At 40.2% G+C, this 23,262-nt stretch overlaps 1 protein-coding gene across 3 annotated transcripts in view; it reads left to right on the top strand.

Moving 5' to 3' along the window:
* The window catches only part of LOC126271957 (peptidylprolyl isomerase domain and WD repeat-containing protein 1), a 103,658-nt gene that overhangs the window by 5,648 nt on the left and 74,748 nt on the right, over positions 1–23,262 (top strand). For all 3 annotated transcript variants that reach the window (XM_049974400.1, XM_049974396.1, XM_049974399.1), the window contains exons 2-4: positions 12,703–12,828; positions 14,693–14,795; positions 15,241–15,437. In XM_049974400.1, the coding sequence (XP_049830357.1) occupies positions 12,714–12,828; positions 14,693–14,795; positions 15,241–15,437 (415 nt within the window). In that variant the 5' untranslated portion in view covers positions 12,703–12,713. The remainder of the gene's footprint in view (positions 1–12,702; positions 12,829–14,692; positions 14,796–15,240; positions 15,438–23,262) is intronic.

Here is a 23,262-nt window from a genome sequence, read left to right as displayed (position 1 = left end):
ACACGGGTTCACAGGTAGATGCCGTGTTTCTTGACTTCCGCAAGGCGTTTGACACAGTTCCCCTCAGTCGTTTAATGAACAAAGTAAGAGCATACGGACTATCAGATCAATTGTGTGATTGGATTGAGGAGTTCCTAGATAACAGAACGCAGCACGTCATTCTCAATGGAGAGAAGTCTTCCGAAGTAAGAGTGATTTCAGGTGTGCCGCAGGGGAGTGTCATACGACCGTTGCTATTCACAATATACATAAATGACCTGGTGGATGACATCGGAAGTTCACTGAGGCTTTTGCAGATGATGCTGTGGTGTATCGAGAGGTTGCAACAATGGAAAATTGTACTGAAATGCAGGAGGATCTGCAGCGAATTGACGCATGGTGCAGGGAATGGCAATTGAATCTCAATGTAGACAAGTGTAATGTGATGCGAATACATAGAAAGATAGGTCCCTTATCATTTAGCTACAAAATAGCAGGTCAGCAACTGGAAGCAGTTAATTCCATAAATTATCTGAGAGTATGCATTAGGAGTGATTTAAAATGGAATGATCATATAAAGTTGATCGTCGGTAAAGCAGATGCCAGACTGAGATTCATTGGAAGAATCCTAAGGAAATGCAATCCGACAACAAAGGAAGTAGGTTACAGTACGCTTGTTCGCCCAATGCTTGAATACTGCTCAGCAGTGTGGGATCCGCACCAGGTAGGGTCGATAGAACAGATAGAGAAGATCCAACGGAGAGCAGCGCGCTTCGTTACAGGATCATTTAGTAATTGCGAAAGCGTTACGGAGATGATAGATAAACTCCAGTGGAAGACTCTGCAGGAGAGACGCTCAGTAGCTCGGTATGGGCTTTTGGTGAAGTTTCAGAACATACCTTCACCGAAGAGTCAAGCAGTATATTGCTCCTTCCTACGTATATCTCGCGAAGAGACCATGAGGATAAAATCAGAGAGATTACAGCCCACACAGAAGCATACCAACAATCCTTCTTTCCACGTACAATACGAGGCTGGAATAGAAGGGAGAACCGATAGAGGTACAGGGTACCCTCCGCCACACACCGTCAGGTGGCTTGCGGAGTATGGATGTAGATGTAGATGTAGTCACTCCAGTGCTGCAAGAAAGGTATTCAGCATAACAGTATGGACTGCTGTTAAAGTTCCAATAGTGTACGTTTCTAGAAGAGTCGACCAATATTTTGCTTCCTTTTATGTATATCTTGCAAAAAGACCATGAACAAAAAATTAAAGAGATTCGAACCCACATGGAGGCTTTCCAGCAGTTGCTCTTCCCATGAACCTTACACGACTGGAACAGAAAAAGGTGGAAGTGACAGTGGTACACAAAGTACTCTCTACCACACACTGTAAGGTGGCTTGTGGAGTGTAGATGTGTAGTGCAACAATTTAACAGAAGCAAAACAGTGAGATAAGCAAACACAGTAGCTATGTGCAGAACAGAAAATACAAAGAAGATACAGAAAGAGTTGTTTCCACAGAATATTTAAGTTTAAGCAGGAACTGATTATGTGCCAAAGTTTTGTGTTAACAGTTGTCTTCTGTGTAGGGTATGAACGAGTCAACAATTGGTTCATATGTATGAAGAAATTAATCTTTGTAATGTGTTTGAAAGTAAGAAAGAACTGTTGAAGTATGGCACTGTTACCTCAGGATCTGGGCCGGCATGAGGCTATTCTTCATTATACGCTTACAGATGGAGAGAAAATGAATAAAATACCACAAAAATGTTAGCTTTCAGGGCCAAATGTGTCCTTCATATGACAAAGGAAGAAATGTGGCTGTTCAGCAGTTTGCTGAGAGATGCACCCAGCAATCAATGATGAGGTTGCTCACTTACATCATTAGAACACATATACTTGATTTCTGCTTATTTTCTTATGGCAATGTGATCTGGTATGTGATATGTGCAGAAGTGATTTCAGCATTGCTCTGTTTCTGTCTGTAAGTCTCTCCAATGGTATTGGTATACTGGATAACACAGGTGACCCAGTGTTTCCCACTGCCTCAGAATTAGAGGTATTTTCAACAACAACTCACAATGTAAGTGACAGTGAGTATGGTTGCTTTGACGGCTTCTAATGGTATTCACTATTGTTCTTCATCTGTTGATGGTCTGCTTTATGGCAGTGACTCATTATTTAACTGTTAAGTGTATAGTCTCTTAGTATGATATATGAGTAATTCAACCAAATGTTCTTGACCATGTAACAATTTCCTTACAGAGTAGTAGTTTGAGCTGTGCATTTGCTGCGGAAGCGATTCCACACAGTTCCACTACACAAAAGTCACTATGTACAGAGGGATACTGGTAAGGTTTGTTATACAAGCTCATTCACTTTACCTTCCCTAATGTTTTCCACTTTGCTCAGTGAATGTGTTTATCATTCAAAAATTCTCCCCCTAAACCATTGACTATACAGGTTTTCATGGCTTAATAAATGTAGTAATCTCAGATTTGCTGCCAGATCCTAAAATCAACTTGAGAAAATAATATAACAATAACAAGGAACTCTCTTTTGATAGGTAATCATTACATCCATGAATACTTGCCTTACCTTGTAGAAAATATCCATTGTCTTTTCTTTCACATATGATTTTCAGTCTTGCAAGTGCACCATCAGCATCAGAAATATACTTTTTGTTTTATGGCTTTTGCAGAAAATCATTAAAAGCCGTCAAAACAACCATACTTACTGTCACTTATATTGTGTGTGTTGTTGAAAATACCGCCAATTTCTAAGCAGCGGGAAACGCTGGGTCACATGTAATATCCAGTATGCCAATACCAGACCTGCTATGATATACTAGTTCAGAGTGCTGGATGAAAACAAGGAAAAAATGTCAAGTGGACTTGGCCTCTGAAGCACATACTTTAAGAGCTATGAGCACTTATTCATCTGTGCTACTGTGAAACACATCTCTCATACTGAGCAAGAGCTCATAGCTTTTAAGGTATGCATTTTAGAGTCCATGTTTACTAGACAATTTTTTTTCTTGTTTTGGTCCATACCATATCCTCCCAAAATAAGGAAAGCAAAGAGCTTTCAGTAGAAGAGATTTGTTTCACAGTATCAAGGATTAAGAAGTGCTCATTGCCATTAAGGTATGCATTTAAGAGTGCATGTTTACTAGATTTTTTGGTTTTGAATGACTGTTCCTGTCATATCCCTGTATATTTACAATTTCTCATGGGACACACTGTATACATATGCTTTCTAGTGCTGTTTTATATTTATACTTCTTAGTTTCATTTGTAATCTTGTTGTTCCAAAGCACTAAGTTTGTTGAAGAACATGCAGTAAAATCTCCTCATGGAATAGAGCCAGAGTCCTCTCTGTTTTTGACAGTGATAACCTGGTCGTCTACAGACTGGAGTAACTGTAATTTATACTCTCCCACTGTCCGCGGCTCGTGGTCTTGCGGTAGCGTTCTCACTTCCTGCGCACGGGGTCCCGGGTTCGATCCCCGGTGGGGTCAGGGATTTCCTCTGCCTCGAGATGACTGGGTGTTGTGTCTCTTTCACCATCATTTCATCCTCATTCACTCGCAAGTCGCCATAGTGGCGTTAAAGAACTTGTGGAGCAGCGGCCGAACCGCCCCGCGAGAGGTCTCCCGGCCACCAATGCCATACGCTTATTATTATTATTATAATAATCTCCCACTGACATTTCCAATGGGCTACATTTTCTTTTCCTTCTCCATAATACTTCTTCTAGATAAATTTTAAACACAAGAGGAGACAGTGGGCAATCCAGTTGTACTTGTCCATTGTTAATTTGGAATTATTCTGATCACTCATTACCCACTTTCACTGAAATGGTCAATCAACAGCATGAAACTTAAATGCATTAATAAAAGTTATTAAAGACTCCATAGCTCTTTATGCTTGGCCACAACTTATTTAATTGCAGTATGTGCACACCTTTGGTATGTTTCTAAATGTTAAATGGACTGTTTGTCCTCTTTCAGTGCAGCTTTCTGTTGTTTAAGTACAAAAATACCATTGACATATGACCAACGAGCTCCAAATCCATTTTGATAATCTTTTGCTGCAAAATATTTCACAAAATAATAGTGGTAGCAGTGGTAATAATAATAATAATAATAATAATAATAATAATAATAATAATAATAATAGTAATAATAATAAGTTAACAAGAAGTTAATATTACTAAGCAAAATGTAACTAATAGAAGAAGCTATAAAACTAATTGGAATGCAAGTTATCAAGACAAAAACTAATTAGTGTGTAACTGCAGTGCTGATGGGCTTGAAAGTCTGAATCATGAACAGTTTTGTGAAATTAAAGAATAAGTTTATTTTCATGGAGTGAAGTGAACTGGTGATAGAACTTTCAGCAGTTCTGATTTTTGAATAGATTGGAATACTTTATTAGGTTGCAGTCAGACTAATAGCAAGCTAGAGCATGTATTGGTTGTAAAAACAAACTTAGATAGTTTAGTTAAATTGTGTTCTTTGCCTTTGGATTTGGTGATTAGCAATCTGTCATATTTCATTGTTGTGATTCCATCACAATTTTCCATTGTTTGTTCAATTTATGTGCTTGTTAACTATTAGGAAATTATATTTCTAACATATGGGCATCACATAATAAATCAGTAAGGGGGTTAATGGGGGACTGCTAATGGTGCATAATTTTAGTTACAATGGCTATATCTGGAGTTCCCTTTGTGCTTTAGAATAGCCACAGGGTTCACATAAGTTGTGTAGAAGGTGTGCCAAATTAACCTTCCTTCATAGATTCAATGAGAGGCTGGCAACACTTTTCAAAACAATTGCTCAAGCATACAACAAAATTGCTTGTATTGTATATTGTCTGAGCAGCTTGGTGATGACGTGAATACAAGGACACTTTCTTTTGAAAAGGTTACAGCCAGTGTCTTGACCTGACACTGTCCAATCCGTTGTTGCATTCTGTCTGTAATTTTTTAGTCTTTCTTTGTAACATGTCTCACATGAATGTGATCTTTTATAATGATGTGAATCCTCTCAAAAACTCACGTGTTTAGTAATATACATCCTCCAGGAGCTTCTTTATGACAGAGACATTCTCTTTTATGATTTCTAAAGATCTACCATGGACCTTGCCGTTGGTGGGGAGGCTTGTGTGCCTCAGCAATACAGATAGCTGTACCATAGGTGCCACCACAACGGAGGGGTATCTGTTGAGAGGCGAGACAAACATGTCGTTCCTGAAATGGGGCAGCAGCCTTTTCAGTAGATGCAAGGGCAACAGTCTGGGTGATTGACTGATCTGGCCTTGTAACACTAACCAAAACGGCCTTGCTGTTGTGGTACTGTGAACGGCTGAAAGCAAGGAGAAACTACAGCCATAATTTTTCCTGAGGGCATGCAGCTTTACTGTATGGGTAAATGATGATGGCGTCCTCTTGGGTAGGGGAACTCAGGAGGACATCATCATCAGGAAAAACAAAACCAGTGTTCTACAGATCGGAGCTTGGAATGTTAGATCCGTTAATCGGGCAAGTAGGGTAAAAAATTTAAAAAGGGAAACGGATAGCTTAAAGTTAAATATAGTGGCAATTAGTGAAGTTCGGTGTCAGAAGGAACAAGACTACTGGTCACTTGAATACAGTCTTATAAATACAACATCTAATAACAGTAATGAAGGAGTGGGTTTAATAATGAATAAAAAAATTGGAACACAGATAAGCTAGTATGAACAGCATAATGAACACATTACTGTAGCCAAAATAGTGTTGCGGCCACATGCAGTAAGCATCGGAGCAGTGTAGAATGGCAAAGCAGAGGCAGCCGGCATTGCGAAGTAAGCGCTGCATAGACAGCCTTGCTGACAGTTGCAGTCTACCAACTGGCTGACGTAAGGACGCACGCAGACCGAGCGCCGAGCGAAGCCTGGAGAGTGCTGAGTAAGGGAAGTGAGGCCAGGAAGCTAAGTTACACTGCAATATACTGCGGGAGTAATAACAAGAAGCTGCCACCGAGAGTAAAAAACGTCATCCTGCCGGATATAAATAGTGGAGTGCAGGCAGCAACTGACAGAAGCCATTAGGAAGCAGATCGGATCTGAGGACGGACGTGGTCCATGTCCAAATGTTCAGTCTTCATAGGTGACGATTCCGGAAGTCTGTTCCAGCTCACAGGAGTCATCCATTCGCTGCCAGATGTCTACTTCAGCTCTGGGGGTCAGCCCGAGTCCAGTCGGCACCATGGCTGACTAACTACAGTGAGAACTTCCAGCAGGTCCGGCCACAGCAAGGTCTTGGTCACAGGCGTCACCGAGGACTGATGCCCAGACTTCATGGCAACCCGGCCACACCGCATAGTCCGTCCATGACCGGACCTCGTGGACATCGCGACTGACGGCTTCCCAGCTGCCAGTGCAGCAGCCATCAGCAGCTGACCTCACGGCGACGCGGTTCCGTGGGGGTGCCATACTGGGCTGCCGAGCGGCGACGAGTTCATCTCAACCACAGGGCATCCTGACTTCAGTGGAGCATTGGTGGCGTGTGTTGTGTGCATTTTCAGAGAATCTACACAGCAGCAGCCAGGTGGAGGGGTCCGCAGGGCTAGTCAGCGACGACGAGGGAGAAATTGTAAAGAAAGTTCAATAAATAATTGTAAAACTTCACGCCATCTCAGTCTTTGGTGCAGCCACTGTGTCTGCTGCTAACGAGTACTGCAGAAGTCGTAAGAAGTAGCAAACGGCCATGACAAATACTGCAGAAGTCGTAACAAATGGCCATCTGACATAACAATAGGCATGAAGGCCACACCTACCACAGTAGTACAAGTTTATATGCCAACTAGATCCACAGATGGTGAAGAGATAGAAGAAATGTAGGACGTGATAAAAGAAGTTATTTAGATAGTTAAGGGAGATGAAATTTTAGTAGTCATGGGGGAATGGAATGTGACTGTAGGAAAAGAAAGAGAAGGAAAAGTAATAGGTGAATATGGACTGGGGGTAAGGAATGAAAGGGAAAGCCACCTGGTATAATTTTGCACAGAATATAACTTAATCATAGCTAACACTTTGTTTAAGAATCAAGAAAGAAGATTGTATGTGTGGAAGAGGCCTGGAGACACTGAAAGCTTTCAGATAGATTATGTAAGGATAAGACAGGGATTTAGGAACCAGGGTTTAAATTGTAAGACATTTCCAGGAGCAGATGTGAATTCTGACCACAATTAATTGGTTATGAACTGTAGATGAAAACTGAAAAACTGAAAGAACCAGACGTTATAGAGAGTTTCAGAGAGAGTATTAGCGAACGATTGACAAAAACAGAGGAAAAAATACAGTAGAGAAGAAATAGTGAAGGCAGCAGAGGATCAAGTAGGTAAGAAGTAGAGAGCTAGCAAAATTCCTGGGTAACAGGTAAGCAGGTGAAAAGGTATACAAGCGTCTCAAAAATGAGATCAACAGGAAGTGCAAAGTGGCTAAGTGGGAATGGGTAGAGGACAAATGTAAGGATGTAAAAGCATGTATCACTAGGGTAAGATAGATACTGCCAACAGGAAAATTAAAGAGACCTTTGGAGAAAATAGAACCGCCTGTACAAGTCTCAAGAACTCAGATGAAAAACCAGTCCGAAACAAAGAAGGGAAAACAGAAAGGTGGGAGTAGTATATAGAGGCTCTACTATATAAGGGCAATGTTCTTGAGAGCCAATTATGGACATGGGAGAGCACGTAGATGGAGATGAAATGGGAGATATGATACCGCTTGACGAATTTGACAGAGCTCTGAAAGACCTAAGTCGAAACAAGGCCTCGGGAGTAGATAGCATTCCATAAGAACTACTGATAGCCTTGGGAGAGCCAGTCATGATAAAACTCTTCTATCTGGTGAGCAAGATGTATGAGACAGGCTAAATACCCTCAGACTTCAAGAAGAATATAAAAATTCCAACCCCAAAGAAAGCTAGTGTTGACAGGTGTGAAAATACCGAACTATCAGTTTAATAAGTCATGAGTGCAAAATACTAATGCGAATTCTTTACAGATGAATGGAAAAACTGGTAGAAGCCAACCTCAGGGAAGATCAGTTTGTATTGCGTAGAAATGTTGGAACACGCGAGGCAATACTGACCCGATGACTTATCTTAGAAGATAGATTAAGGAAAGGCAAACCTATGTTTCTGGCGTTTGTAGACTGAGAGAAAGCTTTTGACAATGTTGACTGGAATACTCTACTTCAAATTCTGAAGGTGGCATGTGCAAAATACATGTAGCAAAAGGTATTTTCAATTCGTACGAAAACCAGATGGTAGTTAAAAGAATTGAGGGGCACAAAACAGAAGCAGTGGTTGAGCAGGGAGTGAGATGTCGTTGTAGCCTGTACCTGAAGTTATTCAATCTGTATATTGAGCAAGGAGTAAAGGAGAAAAAAGAAAAATCTGAGTAGGAATTAAAATCCATAGAGAAGAAATAAAAACTTTGAGCTTTGCCGACGACCTTGTAACTCTATCAGAGACAGCAAAGGACCTGGAAGAGCAGCTGAACGGAATGGACAGTCTTGAAAGGAGGATATAAGAATGAACATCAACAAAACTAAAACAAGGATAATGGAATGTAGTCAAATTAAATCAGATGATACTGAGGGCATTGAATTAAGAAATGAGACACTTAAAGTAGTAAATGAGTTTTGTTATTTAGGTACAAAAATAGCTGAAGATGTTCGAAGTAGAGAGGATATAAAATGTAGACTGGCTATGGCAAGGAAAGCATTTCTAAAGAACAGAAATTTGTTAACATCGAGTGTAGATTTAAGTGTTGGGAAGTCTTTTCTGAAAGTATTTGTGCGGAGTGTAGCCATGTATGGAACTGAAACATGGATGATAAAACAGTTTAGACAAGAAGGTAATAGAAGGTTTTGAAATGTGGTGCTACAGAATAATGCTGCTGACTAGATGGGTAGATCATGTAACTAATGAGGAGGTATTGAATAGAATTTGGGTGAAGATGAATTTGTGGCACAACTTGACAAGAAGAAGGAATCAGTTGGTAGGACATGTTTTTAAGGCATCGGGGGATCCCCAATTTAATACCGGAGGGAAGCTTGGAGGGTAAAAATCGTAGAGGGAGACCAAGAGATGAATAAGCTAAGCAGAATTAGAAGGATGTATGTGGGAATAGTTATTCAGAGATGAAGAGGCTTGCGTAGGATAGGGTGGTATGGAGAGTTGCATCAAACCAGTCTCTGGACTGAAGACAACAACAACAACAAATATGATTGATATAAACTGGAAATGCTCTCAGGACACAAAAAATGTCACAAACAATGTAGATATAAATGTGATAGAGGTATGTGAAAATCTCACACCAAACATTGGATATTTTTCTTTGAAACATTGATTTACACTCACCATTATTAGCTACACAGAACAAAATGAACATCTTTGGTACCTCGCAGTACTTCTCTGTGACCTGGAATCATCGAGGACTATTTTGAGAATGTTTCTGAAATATTTTGTCAAATATAATATACTGTTCAGTGTAACAATATTTTGAAAAGGATGGTTGCTAGGTACCATATACCAGAGATGCTGAGCTACAGATAGGTACAGCAAAAAGACTATCAGAAAGCGAGCTTTTATCCAACAAGGCCTTTGTCAGAAGTAGACAACATACACATGCATTCATGCAAATGCATCTCACACAGGCATGGCCATAATCTGCAGCTGCTGAGCTTAGACTACGAAGAGAAGTGCATGATGGGAGAAGCAGGTAGATGGTGGGGGTAAGGAGGAGGCTTGGATTGGGAGGGGGAGGATTAGCAGGGCAGGGGAAGTAGAGTACGCAGTGTGATCAGTAAGGCAACAAGAGAAAGTATGGGCACTGAGTGTAGTAATACATTAGAAAATAGTAACAAAGTAAACAACACCGAGTTGGGGGAAGGAAGAAAAGCTGTCAGGCTAAATCAAATAGTGGGAACTCCAATATGAAATGCAACAGTATTATGGAAAGAATAATTGCTACCCAGCATATAGCAGAGATGCTGAGTCACAGACAGGCACAACAAAAAGATTGTCAGAAAGTGAGCTTTTGACCAACAAGGCCTTCGTCGGAAATAGACACCACACACACACACACACACACACACACACACACACACACACACACACACACACACACACACACACAAATGCAATTCACACAGACACGACCACAATCTCTGGCTGCTGAGGACAGACTGCAAGCAGAAGTGCACGATGGGGAGAAGCCTCCAGATGGTGTACGAGGTGCTATCCAAAATTTTTGGGTCTGGTGCTCTGTTCTTTGAGGGTGTTTATCACCGCCAGTGGTCTTTTTTTTTTTTTTTTTTTTTTTATTTTTTTTTTTTTTTTTTAATCCTCTGTAGAGTGTTGAACTAATGGCCATTCAACTGGAGTTTCAGTTTTGGGAATAGCTTGATGTCCCAAGGTGCCAAATCTGACAAGTATGGTGGGTGGGGTACAACCGCCATGTTGTTTTTTGCCAAAAAGGTCCTGGTGAGCAAGGACGTGTGACAGGGCGCATTGTTGTGGTGCAACAGCCAGTTCCCTTGACACCAAAGTTCGGGCCATCGTCGCCGCATGTTTTGACGGACCCATCGCAAAACGTGACAATAGAATGTGGGATTCATTGTTTGGTTGGGTGGGACGAATTCTTTGGGCACAATTCCCTTGGTATCAAAGAAAACGATGATCATGCTCTTCACCTGTCTCGCTTTTTTGGGTCCTGGAGAGACCGGGCTCTTCCATGTTGCTTTGTCTCTGGGTCATAACTGTATATCCAGCTCTTGTCGCCGGTGTTAACTCATGACAAGAAGGTTGGATCATCAGATGCGGTCTGACGAAGATCGATGCATAGTTCAACACGCAGTGCCTTCTGATAGGCAATCAAGATCCTTGGCACAAATTTTGTGGTGACACGATGCGTGCCTACTTCATCAGTCAACATTCGTTGACATTTCCCATAACCAGTACCCACTTCATCTGCAAGGTCTTGAATGGTTCAACGTTGATCCGTGCGAACCAATTGTTGGAGTTTTGCGACAATGTCTGGCATTGTGTGGCTAACAGGCCTTCCAGTGTGAGCATCATCTTCAACATCTGTACGGCCGGCCCCAAACTAAGCATGCCACTCAAACACACGCTTATGGTTCATACTCTGTCCCCCAAACACTTGTTGAACCATTGCAAGAGTCCCCGTAGCACTTTTCCCGGTTTTTCGCACAGAATTTGATACATATGTGCTGTTCTGTTCATGAATTCATCTTAAAATTGACACACCAAACACAGAGTATTACGGAAATCACTGTGGGTACGCAACACATCTTCCCAGCTGAATGCCACTCCGCACATTGACTCACGAGATATGCAGCTCTTGCCACCTAGCGGTGCAAAGATCTACTACCCCTACTTTCCATATGGCAGCACCAGTCCCAAAAATTTTGGATTCCACCTCGTATGTAAGGAGGAGGTTGTGGTGGGGAGGGGGAGGGGGAGGGATAGTAGGGGTTACTGTTGAGTGTTTTTTTTTACACATGTATATTATTGTGCTTGTTATATAATCAGCCTGCAATATTACTCTCTCTTTTCCATTGCATACACTTCTGAGGTTATTCCAGATGACACCTACTAATATGTTAGCATCCAGTGACAATATTACAAAAGGGATAGTTTCTACTCATTGTATAGCGGAGATGCCGAGTTGCAGATAGGCACAATGACATCTCCTCTATATGTTGAGTAACAACTATCCTTTACGTAATATTGTTACATTCCATCCTGGATTTTCTTTGTTTGATTAGCATTCAACAAGATAAGTGAAATGATGTAATTTTAATATTCTGACAATTTTCTTATATAATTAAAGTGACATGTCAGTGGCTGGTAATTAACAGATATTTAAGTTGTTGCGCTGAAGTCACTTGAAAGCATTACCTTACCATAGAAAATTTCATTTACCCTCCAAAAGACAATATTTTCGGAATCAGTAAGATGTAGTAAGCCAAAAACAGTGTGAAAATATTAATCTTGACAGTATATGAATCACTCAACTGCAATTTATGACTCCCTCTTGTTACCCATTAATACACCTTACTGAAGCAAAAGGGCAATGCAATTTTAAATATCAAGAACTGAAATAGAAGAAAGGACCAAAGCTAAACTTGTCTTACACATTTCATAATAAAAATGTTGTTTGAGATATTTGGCTTTGGGCTTAGAGAGAGTCTTTGACCACACTTAGGGGTTAAATACACCATTCATTATATCCATTAGTATGACATTTTTGCATGAGCTCTGTCACTGTATTCAGTTCCGGAGTGATGTAGTTGCAGCATGATACAAGGCAACTAACTGCTACCGGTAGTTGCAGTTGCCAGCTTATGGTAATTGCAGCTATGGTCCACATCTGCCATCGGTTTGGAAGGTCAAGTTTTTTGTGGTTTTTGTAATAATACTCCTAAATGATGCTCCAGTTACTTCACAGTCTCTGTGGTTTTGAAATGTAGTTTGAGCATGACATTAATCTCCACAATAAGCTCATTGTGTTTCAGGATGAAGTCTCATCTTCTTCCTACATTATGCTCTCAGTCTGACCTAGGCTGTTTTCAAAAATGAAACAAATACTTCCAAGACTTATTAATAACCTGAAACTATTATAGAAATTTCTCTTTTCAAGGTGCTGTAAGGATGTCTAGTTCAAAGAAGCGGTCATTTGAAACTGACAGCAGCTCGGATGATGATGGCTGGGTTGGGCCACTTCCTTCTGAAGCTGCAGAACCATCAAAACCAAAGAAAGTCAAAGGTATCATTTGCTTTTAGTCTGCGTATAGTTTTACATATATTTCTAACTTGAGAGTAGATGTATCAGAAAGTTTAAGGGAAAAAATCCAGTTCATCAAACATGTAGCCTGATCTTTCTAGATTATGTACTGTCAACCAGATTGAAATGAGTCCTGCTAGATAATTTTGTTCCACTGTGGATGATTTTAAATAGAATTATTTTCTGACAAAATCGGCAAGGACATTTTGATTTTTTGATTTCTCATGTGTTTTAGAACAAATGTAGATCATTTTGCAAAAAGAGTTTGAATTTCCCGATGATTAAATCAGTCACAGGTGCTGTATAGTTCTTATTCTTAGTGCAAAGTGTAATGCTTACATATATTAGTATGAAATATAAAGGGTGCCTTAAGATGTCACTTTTCTCCACACTGGAAAGTGTACTGTCAATGCATAAAAAGTCCTCGATTTACTTGCCCCATCAGATTCATGTAAAATCGCAAGGTTTTGGTGACTGGCTCCATCACCATCATCGTCAGGGGCTAAGACTGACTGTTGTGAACTGACGTAATGGATGGTGCTGCAAGCGACTCTGGGTAGAGAACACAAACAAAATGTATGGACATAGAGGGGGCCACCTTAGTATGCAACAGTTACTTGTTGTCAACATGATGTAATCCAGACAATCAGATCTCATCCTCTGGGTATAAAAGTGCAAGCCACGCCAGTTCACGACAGTCAATCTTAGCCACTAATGACGGTGATGGACTTACTCATGAAAAGCCTGGAATTTTATCCGAATTTGACATGTTAAGTAAACCATAGACCTTTTATGCAAGGAGTCCATCACAAAAGATTTCATAGTCAGAATAGTGTTAATGATTTGGGAACTGAGAGTGTGCTCCTGATGCATCCTTTTCTTCTTTTGCAGCATTCAGTTACTATCTACATGTATCTTATCTAAGTTGATGTCCTAGTTTTTTTGGGAGCTACATTGCTAATATTTCTTCAATGGTTCAGTGTGGCTCTTTGGCATTTAGGTGTAGCATCATATAGGACTAACTTTGTTTATAATGCGGAAGGACTTCTGTTGAGGAATTGCCTTTGTGGTGGTCCTGTAACACACTGAGTTAGTTTGCAGTAATCAGATTTCTCTGACTGAGGACGGGTCTATTTTAGACTATCAGTTGTTGTTCTATTCAACTTTTTTTTGTGGTGGATGGCTCAAGAATGAGTCTCCCACCAAGCATAGAAAAGTTATAAAAATTGATAGGTAATCAACAACCCCTCCACCACCATCACCACCATCACCAAAAAAAAAAAATCAAAAATAAAAAAATCTTTTATTTCCCAACTAAATTCAAATGATGGTTATGGCAGTACAAAGCATATCTCTGTTGCTGATCTTGTCTGTGACTTGGGGCTATGCCTGTAGGGGAGTCCCCATTCACTAGCACTTTAAAGACTGATTGCTATTAACAGGTCACCATTGTGATATTTGAAATTGCATTCCCAGGATGTGTGGTGGGCATCAAAGTCTCACTACAGGCAGTGGATGGCAAATGAATTAGGGACATTATATGTGCAGTTGATACAGGCATTTTAAGTGGGCTGTAGGTAGCCAATATGTTCAGGCCACATTTGTATACCCAGACTGTGGCCTGGTAGATACTGGTACAGCTAGTATATGTGAGTTATGTCAATTCAGTTCAAGAATATCGTAAGAAACCTCTTTTACATAACTGTTGTTCCAGTTGCTCCTAAGTTAGGATTTTTTGTTTTGTTTGTTTTGTCAACATGTTCAGCTGTGAGTTAAGTGTGTCTTTTGTAAGTCTTTCTTATTTTGACATGAGACTGGTAACTAATTATACTCATTTTTCTTTCAGTTCTGAAATATGAGCAGCTGTATTTAGATAATTTACCTTGTTCAGAATCCTATGAGAGAAGCTACATGCATCGTGATGTTGTTACACATGTTGTTGTTACTAAGTATGTATATACTATTTTGGATATTTATAGTATTATGTTGTAAGTTTACTTTAACATAATGTTCATATACTTGATATGTTATGCTTTATCGCTTAAGAAGACATACTTCATTAAATGAAGATAACCACCTAATTGTAGCAAGTATGGGTATGTCCTGCTTTCATCTGAAAATAATTTATTTTTCTTGTCAGCTTTTGTGTGGTGAAACTAGACCATTAATATGAGTTTGATGGTTACTAACAATGGACATGTTATAATTTTAAATTATATAAAATTTTTTCACAACCAAAAGTTGTGTTTCTTTGACTAGATTGCATGATGGCGGAAATAGTGATGAGGACAATAATATATATAATTTTCAGTTTGTTTATCTGTAGTGTTTCATGTTGTTTGCAAATGTGCCTTTGTTTGACTGCTTCTTGCTATGAATTTGCTCAATTTTCAGGACAGATTTCATCGTTACTGCGAGCTGTGATGGTCACATAAAGTTCTGGAAAAAGATTGAGGAACTGATAGAATTTGTTAAACATTTCCGTAGTCATCTAGGTCCTGTGCAGGATCTGGCGACCAATTGTAGTGGTTCCCTTCTGTGTTCAATTTCAACAGATAAATCATTGAAGGTGTTTGATGTTGTCAATTTTGGTAACTATATTTAATATTTGACCATTTTTGCTTTAATTTCATGCACTTACTCAAGAAAAGTTCCAAGTGAATTTACTTATCTTTTCACATATCTGTAATAACCAATATTCATTTCTATATTAACCATGTCAAGAAATAAGTTTCAGCATCTGTTCCACTTTTTGTGTGCTGTTTCATTATGCATTGCCATGGGCTTCCTTATTTGTTGTATTGATTACTGAACTTTTGCTAAAATGATTTAATTTACTGAGTGCTAAAGCTATAATTTGTAATGTAATGATAGCCTTTGATAGCTCCTTGGAGTCTGATTATTTGCAATAGAGTGAAACTCAGTTCCACATTGCTTAGTTTAGGACGATAATTTAGGAACCAGCAACTCAGTCAAATAAGTGAGATAAAAATGTGGTGATGTATTTAAATTAATAGCTTGTGGATCCCAACATTATCAACACCATTAGTGGCTGACAACTGTACAGAATCAACAGAAATATAAACGTGTTAAAATTGTGACAGTGCAGCCATTGTAATTCTTTATTTTGGTGCAATATTAAACTCAGTTATTGTCAGATGGTGTTCTCTATCATAAACTGAAAAAAAGTTGGTCAGCACTAGATGCACAAATTCTTCATAGTATGACTTCATTCACTGTGTTTGCTTCTGTGATTAATCATCAATTTGGACCAGAGGAGGTGTAATCCCATCGATATAAGAGTAACAATATACAGTGGGGATGTTGAGTCACAGATAGGCACAACAAAAAGACTGTCAGAAAGTGAGCTTTTGACCAACAAGGCATTCATCAAAATTAGAAAAAACACACACACGTGCAAATGCAACTCACGCACACAACCACAGTCTCTGGCTGGTGGGGCCAGACTTCAAGTGACAATGCATGTTGGGACAGGCAACCAGGTCAAGGGGGAGGCTGGGCTGGGAAAGGGGAGGGATAGCAGGTTAGGGGTGGGGACATTAAAGTGCTGCTTGTGGGAGTGTGCAGGGATGAGAGGGTAGGGCAGCTAGGTACAGTTGGGAGATTTTATGGAGGGCAGGCAGGTGGGGGGGGGGGGGGGGGGGTAGCAAAAAAGGAGAGAAGTAAAAAGATTGAAGGTGCACTGGTGAATAAGAGTGCTGAGAAGGGCTAGAATGGGGACAGGGAAGGGGCTGGATGGGTAAAGACAATGGCTAACAAAGGTTGAGGCCAGGAGGGTTACGGGAACGTAGGATATCATGCAGGGAGAATTCCCACCTGTGCAGTTCCATGCAGGGAGAATTCCCAGCTGTGCAGTTCAGATAAGCTGGTGTTCATGGGAAGAATCCAGATGGCAAAGACTGTGAAGCAGTCATTGAAATGAAGAACACTGTGTTGGGCGGCATGCTCAGTAACGGGATTGCCCAGCTGTTTCATGACCACAGTTTGTCAGTGGCCATTCATGCAGACAGGTAGCTTGTTGGTTGTCACACCTAGGTAAAGTGCAGCATGGTGACTGCAGCTTAGCTTGTAGATCACATGACCGGTTTCACAGGTAGCCCTGCCTTTGATGGGGTAGGTGATGCTTGTGACTGGACTGGGGTAGGTGGTGATGGGAGGATGTATGGGATATGTCTTGCATCTTTCCATGAGGCAAGGTGTTGGGAACAGGGGTTGTGCAAGAATAGATGAGGATACTGTGTAGGTTCAGTGGGTAGCAGAATACCACAGTGGGAGGGGAGGGAAGGATAGTGACATTCTTCATTTCAAGGCACGACGAGAGATGGTCAAAACCCAGGTGCAGAATGTGATTCAGTTGTACCAGTCCTGCTTGCTACTGAGTCATGGGAATGCTCCTCTGTGACCGAACAATGGGACTTTGGAAGGTGGTGGGTGACTGGAGAGATAAGACACGGAAGATCTGTTTTCATACAAGGTGAGGGGGTAATTACAGTCTGTGAAGGCCACAGTGAGACCTTCTGTATGTATTACAAGAGTAGATATTTGATGATAATTGCCTGGATCTGCCAGGGTAAGAGTTTACAGGGAATTAATATCGATGTCACCTTTTGACCCCTGGCACTATTGGGATGTGACACGAGAATTGTTTTAAAAGTTGTCACTTGTTATTATTATGGCTGGAACAGCTCAGAGGTTTTTGAGTAGTTTGTTTACATTGAGTGTTTGAAGAAACTGCTGTTAATCCTTTGAGTGTTGCACTGGCGCGTGCAGCTGGCAGTGTCAAGCTGCCCTTGGGGCCGCTTAATCCATGTACCTATGTACTTGTACTGGCAGCCACATCTGCGGACTGTTTCGCAGTTAGTGTGATCGCCGATGTTACAAATAAACGCAGGATATCTGGATATTTATTCCATATCTTTAAATCTGGAGATGAATTGCTCTATAGACCTAATGTACACTGAAACTGCTTACACTGCTAACATGTAACTCCTCATCAAAGGCTTTCTTTCATTTGCAATTAATTCTTACGAATCATCATAAGGTCTCAGTATGCATCTGTGTTTTATTTGGTATACTGATACTTAATTATCAGATTTTTGTATGCAACTTACGATGTAAATGTTGTAGAATCCGTAATGACCCAACGTTGATGTTCTTCTGTACTAGCGCAGTAATTCGCCCGCAAACAACTGTCTGGATGCTGAGATGCACTTTTGAAGCTAATCGCTGTATTTTGAGAGCATTAACCCAATAAATTATCCCCAAGGAAACTTAGAAATCAAAAATTCAACATTTCTGAATTCTTTTTATATGAGACCCCCCATGAACCATGGACCTTGCCGTTGGTGGGGAGGCTTGCGTGCCTCAGCGATACAGATGGCCGTACCGTAGGTGCAACCACAACGGAGAGGTATCTGTTGAGAGGCCAGACAAACGTGTGGTTCCTGAAGAGGGGCAGCAGCCTTTTCAGTAGTTGCAGGGGCAACAGTCTGGATGACTGACTGATCTGGCCTTGCAACATTAACCAAAACGGCCTTGCTGTGCTGGTACTGCAAACGGCTGAAAGCAAGGGGAAACTACAGCCGTAATTTTTCCCGAGGACATGCAGCTTTACTGTATGATTAAATGATGATGACGTCCTCTTGGGTAAAATATTCCGGAGGTAAAATAGTCCCCCATTCGGATCTCCGGGCGGGGACTACTCAAGAGGATGTCGTTATCAGGAGAAAGAAAACTGGCGTTCTACGGATCGGAGCGTGGAATGTCAGATCCCTTAATCGAGCAGGTAGGTTAGAAAATTTAAAAAGGGAAATGGATAGGTTAAAGTTAGATATAGTGGGAATTAGTGAAGTTCGATGGCAGGAGGAACAAGACTTCTGGTCAGGTGACTACAGGGTTATAAACACAAAATCAAATAGGGGTAATGCAGGAGTAGGTTTAATAATGAATAGGAAAATAGGAATGCGGGTAAGCTACTACAAACAGCATAGTGAACGCATTATTGTGGCCAAGATAGATACGAAGCCCACACCTACTACAGTAGTACAAGTTTATATGCTAACTAGCTCTGCAGATGACGAAGAAATTGAAGAAATGTACGATGAAACAAAAGAAATTATTCAGATAGTGAAGGGAGACGAAAATTTAATAGTAATGGGTGACTGGAATTCGAGTGTAGGAAAAGGGAGAGAAGGAAACATAGTAGGTGAATATGGATTGGAGCTAAGAAATGAAAGAGGAAGCCGCCTAGTAGAATTTTGCACAGAGCACAACTTAATCATAGGTAACACTTGGTTCAAGAATCATAAAAGAAGGTTGTATACATGGAAGAATCCTGGAGATACTAAAAGGTATCAGATAGATTATATAATGGTAAGACAGAGATTTAGGAACCAGGTTTTAAGTTGTAAGACATTTCCAGGGGCAGATGTAGACTCTGACCACAATCTATTGGTTATGACCTGTAGATTAAAACTGAAGAAACTGCAAAAATGTGGGAAATTAAGGAGATGGGACCTGGATAAACTGAAAGAACCAGAGGTTGTACAGAGTTTCAGGGAGAGAATAAGGGAACAATTGACAGGAATAGGGAAAAGAAATACAGTAGAAGAAGAATGGGTAGCTCTGAGGGATGAAGTAGTGAAGGCAGCAGAGGATCAAGTAGGTAAAAAGACGAGGGCTGCTAGAAATCCTTGGGTAACAGAAGAAATATTGAATTGAATTGATGAAAGGAGAAAATATAAAAATGCAGTAAATGAAGCAGGCAAAAAGGAATACAAACGTCTCAAAAATGAGATCGACAGGAAGTGCAAAATGGCTAAGCAGGGATGGCTAGAGGACAAATGTAAGGATGTAGAAGCTTATCTCACTAGGGGTAAGGTAGATACTGCCTACAGGAAAATTAAAGAGACCTTTGGAGAGAAGAGAACCAAGTGTATGAATATCAAGAGCTCAAATGGCAACCCAGTTCTAAGCAAAGAAGGGAAGGCAGAAAGGTGGAAGGAGTATATAGAAGGTTTATTCAAGGGCGATGTACTTGAGAACAATATTATGGAAATGTTTGAGGATGTAGATGAAGATGAAATGGGAGATATGATACTGCGGGAAGAGTTTGACAGAGCACTGAAAGACCTGAGTCGAAACAAGGCCCCCGGAGTAGACAACATTCCATTAGAACTACTGACGGCCTTGGGAGAGCCAGTCATGACAAAACTCTACCAGCTGGTGAGCAAGATGTATGAGACAGGCGAAATACCCTCAGACGTCAAGAAGAATATAATAATTCCAATCCCAAAGAAAGCAGGTGCTGACAGATGTGAAAATTATCGAACTATCAGTTTAATAAGTCACAGCTGCAAAATACTAATCCGAATTCTTTACAGACGAATGGAAAAACTGGTAGATGCGGACCTCGGGGAGGATCAGTTTGGATTCCGTAGAAATGTTGGAACACTTGAGGCAAGACTGACCTTACGACTTATCTTAGAAGAACGATTAAGGAAAGGCAAACCTATGTTTCTAGCATTTGTAGACTTAGAGAAAGCTTTTGACAATGTTGACTGGAATACTCTCTTTCGAATTCTGAAGGTGGCTGGGGTAAAATACAGGGAGCGAAAGGCTATTTACAATTTGTACAGAAACCAGATGGCAGTTATTAGAGTCGAGGGGCATGAAAGGAAAGGAGTGGTTGGGAAAGGAGTGAGACAGGGTTGTAGCCTCTCCCGGATGTTATTCAATCTGAATATTGAGCAAGCAGTAAAGGAAAGAAAAGAAAAATTTGGTGTAGGTATTAAAATTCATGGGAAAGAAGTAAAAACTTTGAGGTTCGCCGATGACAGAGACGGCAAAGGACTTGGAAGAGCAATTGAACGGAATGGACAGTGTCTTGAAAGGAGGATATAAGACGAACATCAACAAAAGCAAAACGAGGATAATGGAATGTAGTCAAATTAAATCGGGTGATGCTGAGGGAATTAGATTAGGAAATGAGACACTTTAAGTAGTAAAGGAGTTTTGCTATTTAGGAAGTAAAATAACAGATGATGGTCGAAGTAGAGAGGATATAAAATGTAGACTGGCAATGGCAAGGAAAGCGTTTCTGAAGAAGAGAAATTTTTTAACATCGAATATAGATTTATGTATCAGGAAGTTGTTTCTGTAAGTATTTGTATGGAGTGTAGCCATGTATGGAAGTGAAACATGGACGATAACTAGTTTGGACAAGAAGAGAATAGAAGCTTTCGAAATGTTGTGCTACAGAAGAATACTGAAGATAAGGTGGATAGATCACGTAACTAATGAGGAGGTATTGAATAGGATTGGGGAGAAAAGAAGTTTGTGGCACAACTTGACTAGAAGAAGGGATCGGTTGGTAGGACATGTTTTGAGGCATCAAGGGATCACAAATTTAGCATTGGAGGGCAGCGTGGAGGGTAAAAATTGTAGAGGGAGACCGAGAGATGAGTACACTAAGCAGATTCAGAAGGATGTAGGTACTGGGAGATGAAGAAGCTTGCACAGGATAGAGTAGCATGGAGAGCTGCATCAAACCAGTCTCAGGACTGAAGACAACAACAACAACAACAATGAGACACAATTGTTATTGTTCAGTAGAAATAAACAACTTTTATTTAAGTATTAGATAAGAAAATACTCAAGTTTCTAAACTACCTAACCTAACTAAATGTCACCTTTAATTCCTAATGACCTTTTGTGCTTCAGAAACAGGCGAGTGTGTGCAACTGACAAACGCATGCCGAGACGCCCTTTCCAAGTGTAGGCCTAGAATTTTTTCACAAATCCAGTATCCTGGAAAAGATAGGACAGCAATCTGTTATTGAACATTAATAGAAATTGTAGCACGGATTGCAGTAAAAGAAATGTATTTAAGCGGTGACTAGTTTCGGGCAAAGCCCATTTTCAAACAACCATGTCAAAAAGGAATGTGACAAACATATTATAGCTGTTAATAAAACTATAGAATATCGATAGCGGTCCATCTGCTATCGTTTTATTAACAGCTGTAATGTGGTTGTCACAATCTTTGTTTTACATGGTGGTTTGAAAATGGGCTTCACCCGAAACTAGTCGCTGCTTAAATAAATATCTTTTACTGCAACCCAGGCTACAATTTTGTAATAATAATAATGCTAGAATTTTTTGTTTAATTAATAATATTTCCACAACGTTTAAGGTTTAACTTCTATCAAGAAGTTATGGTAGAATACATAAATTTGTTCTAAGTTTTTATTTTTGCACCTTATGTACAAACTTTTGAAGCATCCAGTCTCTGTTTGTCAGCACAGACTGGATGTTTCACATGTTCATACATAAGGTGTTTGTCAGCAAAATAATTCATCTGGAAGGCTCTTCAAGCTCAGATAATTCAGTGAATTTTTCTTTTTTTTTTTTTTTTTTTTTTTTTTTTTTTTTTTTTTTTTTTTCCCCCCACAGTTGTATTTCTCATCCTTCTTTCTCATCCAGGCTTTGGACTGTCAATGGCGAAGCTAAAATTAATTTTTTTTATTTTTGTAATTATTTTTACTTTTTTAAATTTTTAAGTAAATTTTTTTCAGAAGTAAGGACTTTATTTCATCTTCCAGCTGTAGCAACTTGGCTAAAAGTTCATCTTTGTGTGGTATGTTTAAAAACATGTCAATGCACAAAGGTACATTGCATGTTTTGCATTCATATTTCGTTTCACAACGCACATTTTGTTTCGAGCAGACTGCACATCTATGCCATAGTCCGTGTTTCTTGGGCTGGTCACTTGGAATGACATGTGGAAAGTGCCTCCCAGTAAAGCGAAGAGGATTCTCATCATCAGAGCATCATCCTTTCCTATCTCTTCTCCGTTCTATAGCAAATTTTTCCACAAGTTCTCGTAGCAGACATAAATGAAAATCTGCTAATGATATTTTGCTCCCTGTCACTGATCTGTGAAGAGTGAGAGCATTCAAAACACAAAGGTCCCCCCCCCCCCCCCCCCCCAAAAAAAAAAAAAAAAGTACCATTTAACAGATTTACTCACAGATGCAACAGAGCTTAAGAGCATATCAGAGTGGTCTACTGCTCCCGTATTTCTATTGTAATCAACAACATATTGCGGCTTCATTACTTTTTCGACAGTCATCCTGTTTGACTTTTACATGTCACGCATTTCTTTAGTGTTGCAGGTAGTCAGCATGAACACTTCTCTCTTGTGGCAAGCAGGGCGTCAGTTGACATAAACACAACTTCTCCTTGTTTCGGTTTCTTTTGTAACTTTGGAAAGTTGTGCCTGTTCCTATGTACAGTACCGCATGCTACTGTTCTCTGGTTGTGAAGCCAGAGGAACAAGTCTGGACTTGTATACCAATTGTCGACATAATGGTATGTCCACGTTCAAGGGATGGC

This window comes from Schistocerca gregaria, chromosome 5 (genome assembly GCF_023897955.1).
Source record: "Schistocerca gregaria isolate iqSchGreg1 chromosome 5, iqSchGreg1.2, whole genome shotgun sequence".
Taxonomy (NCBI): Eukaryota; Metazoa; Arthropoda; class Insecta; order Orthoptera; family Acrididae; genus Schistocerca; species Schistocerca gregaria.
Note: the sequence above shows the minus strand (reverse complement) of the source record. Positions and strands in the feature narration are given on the sequence as shown.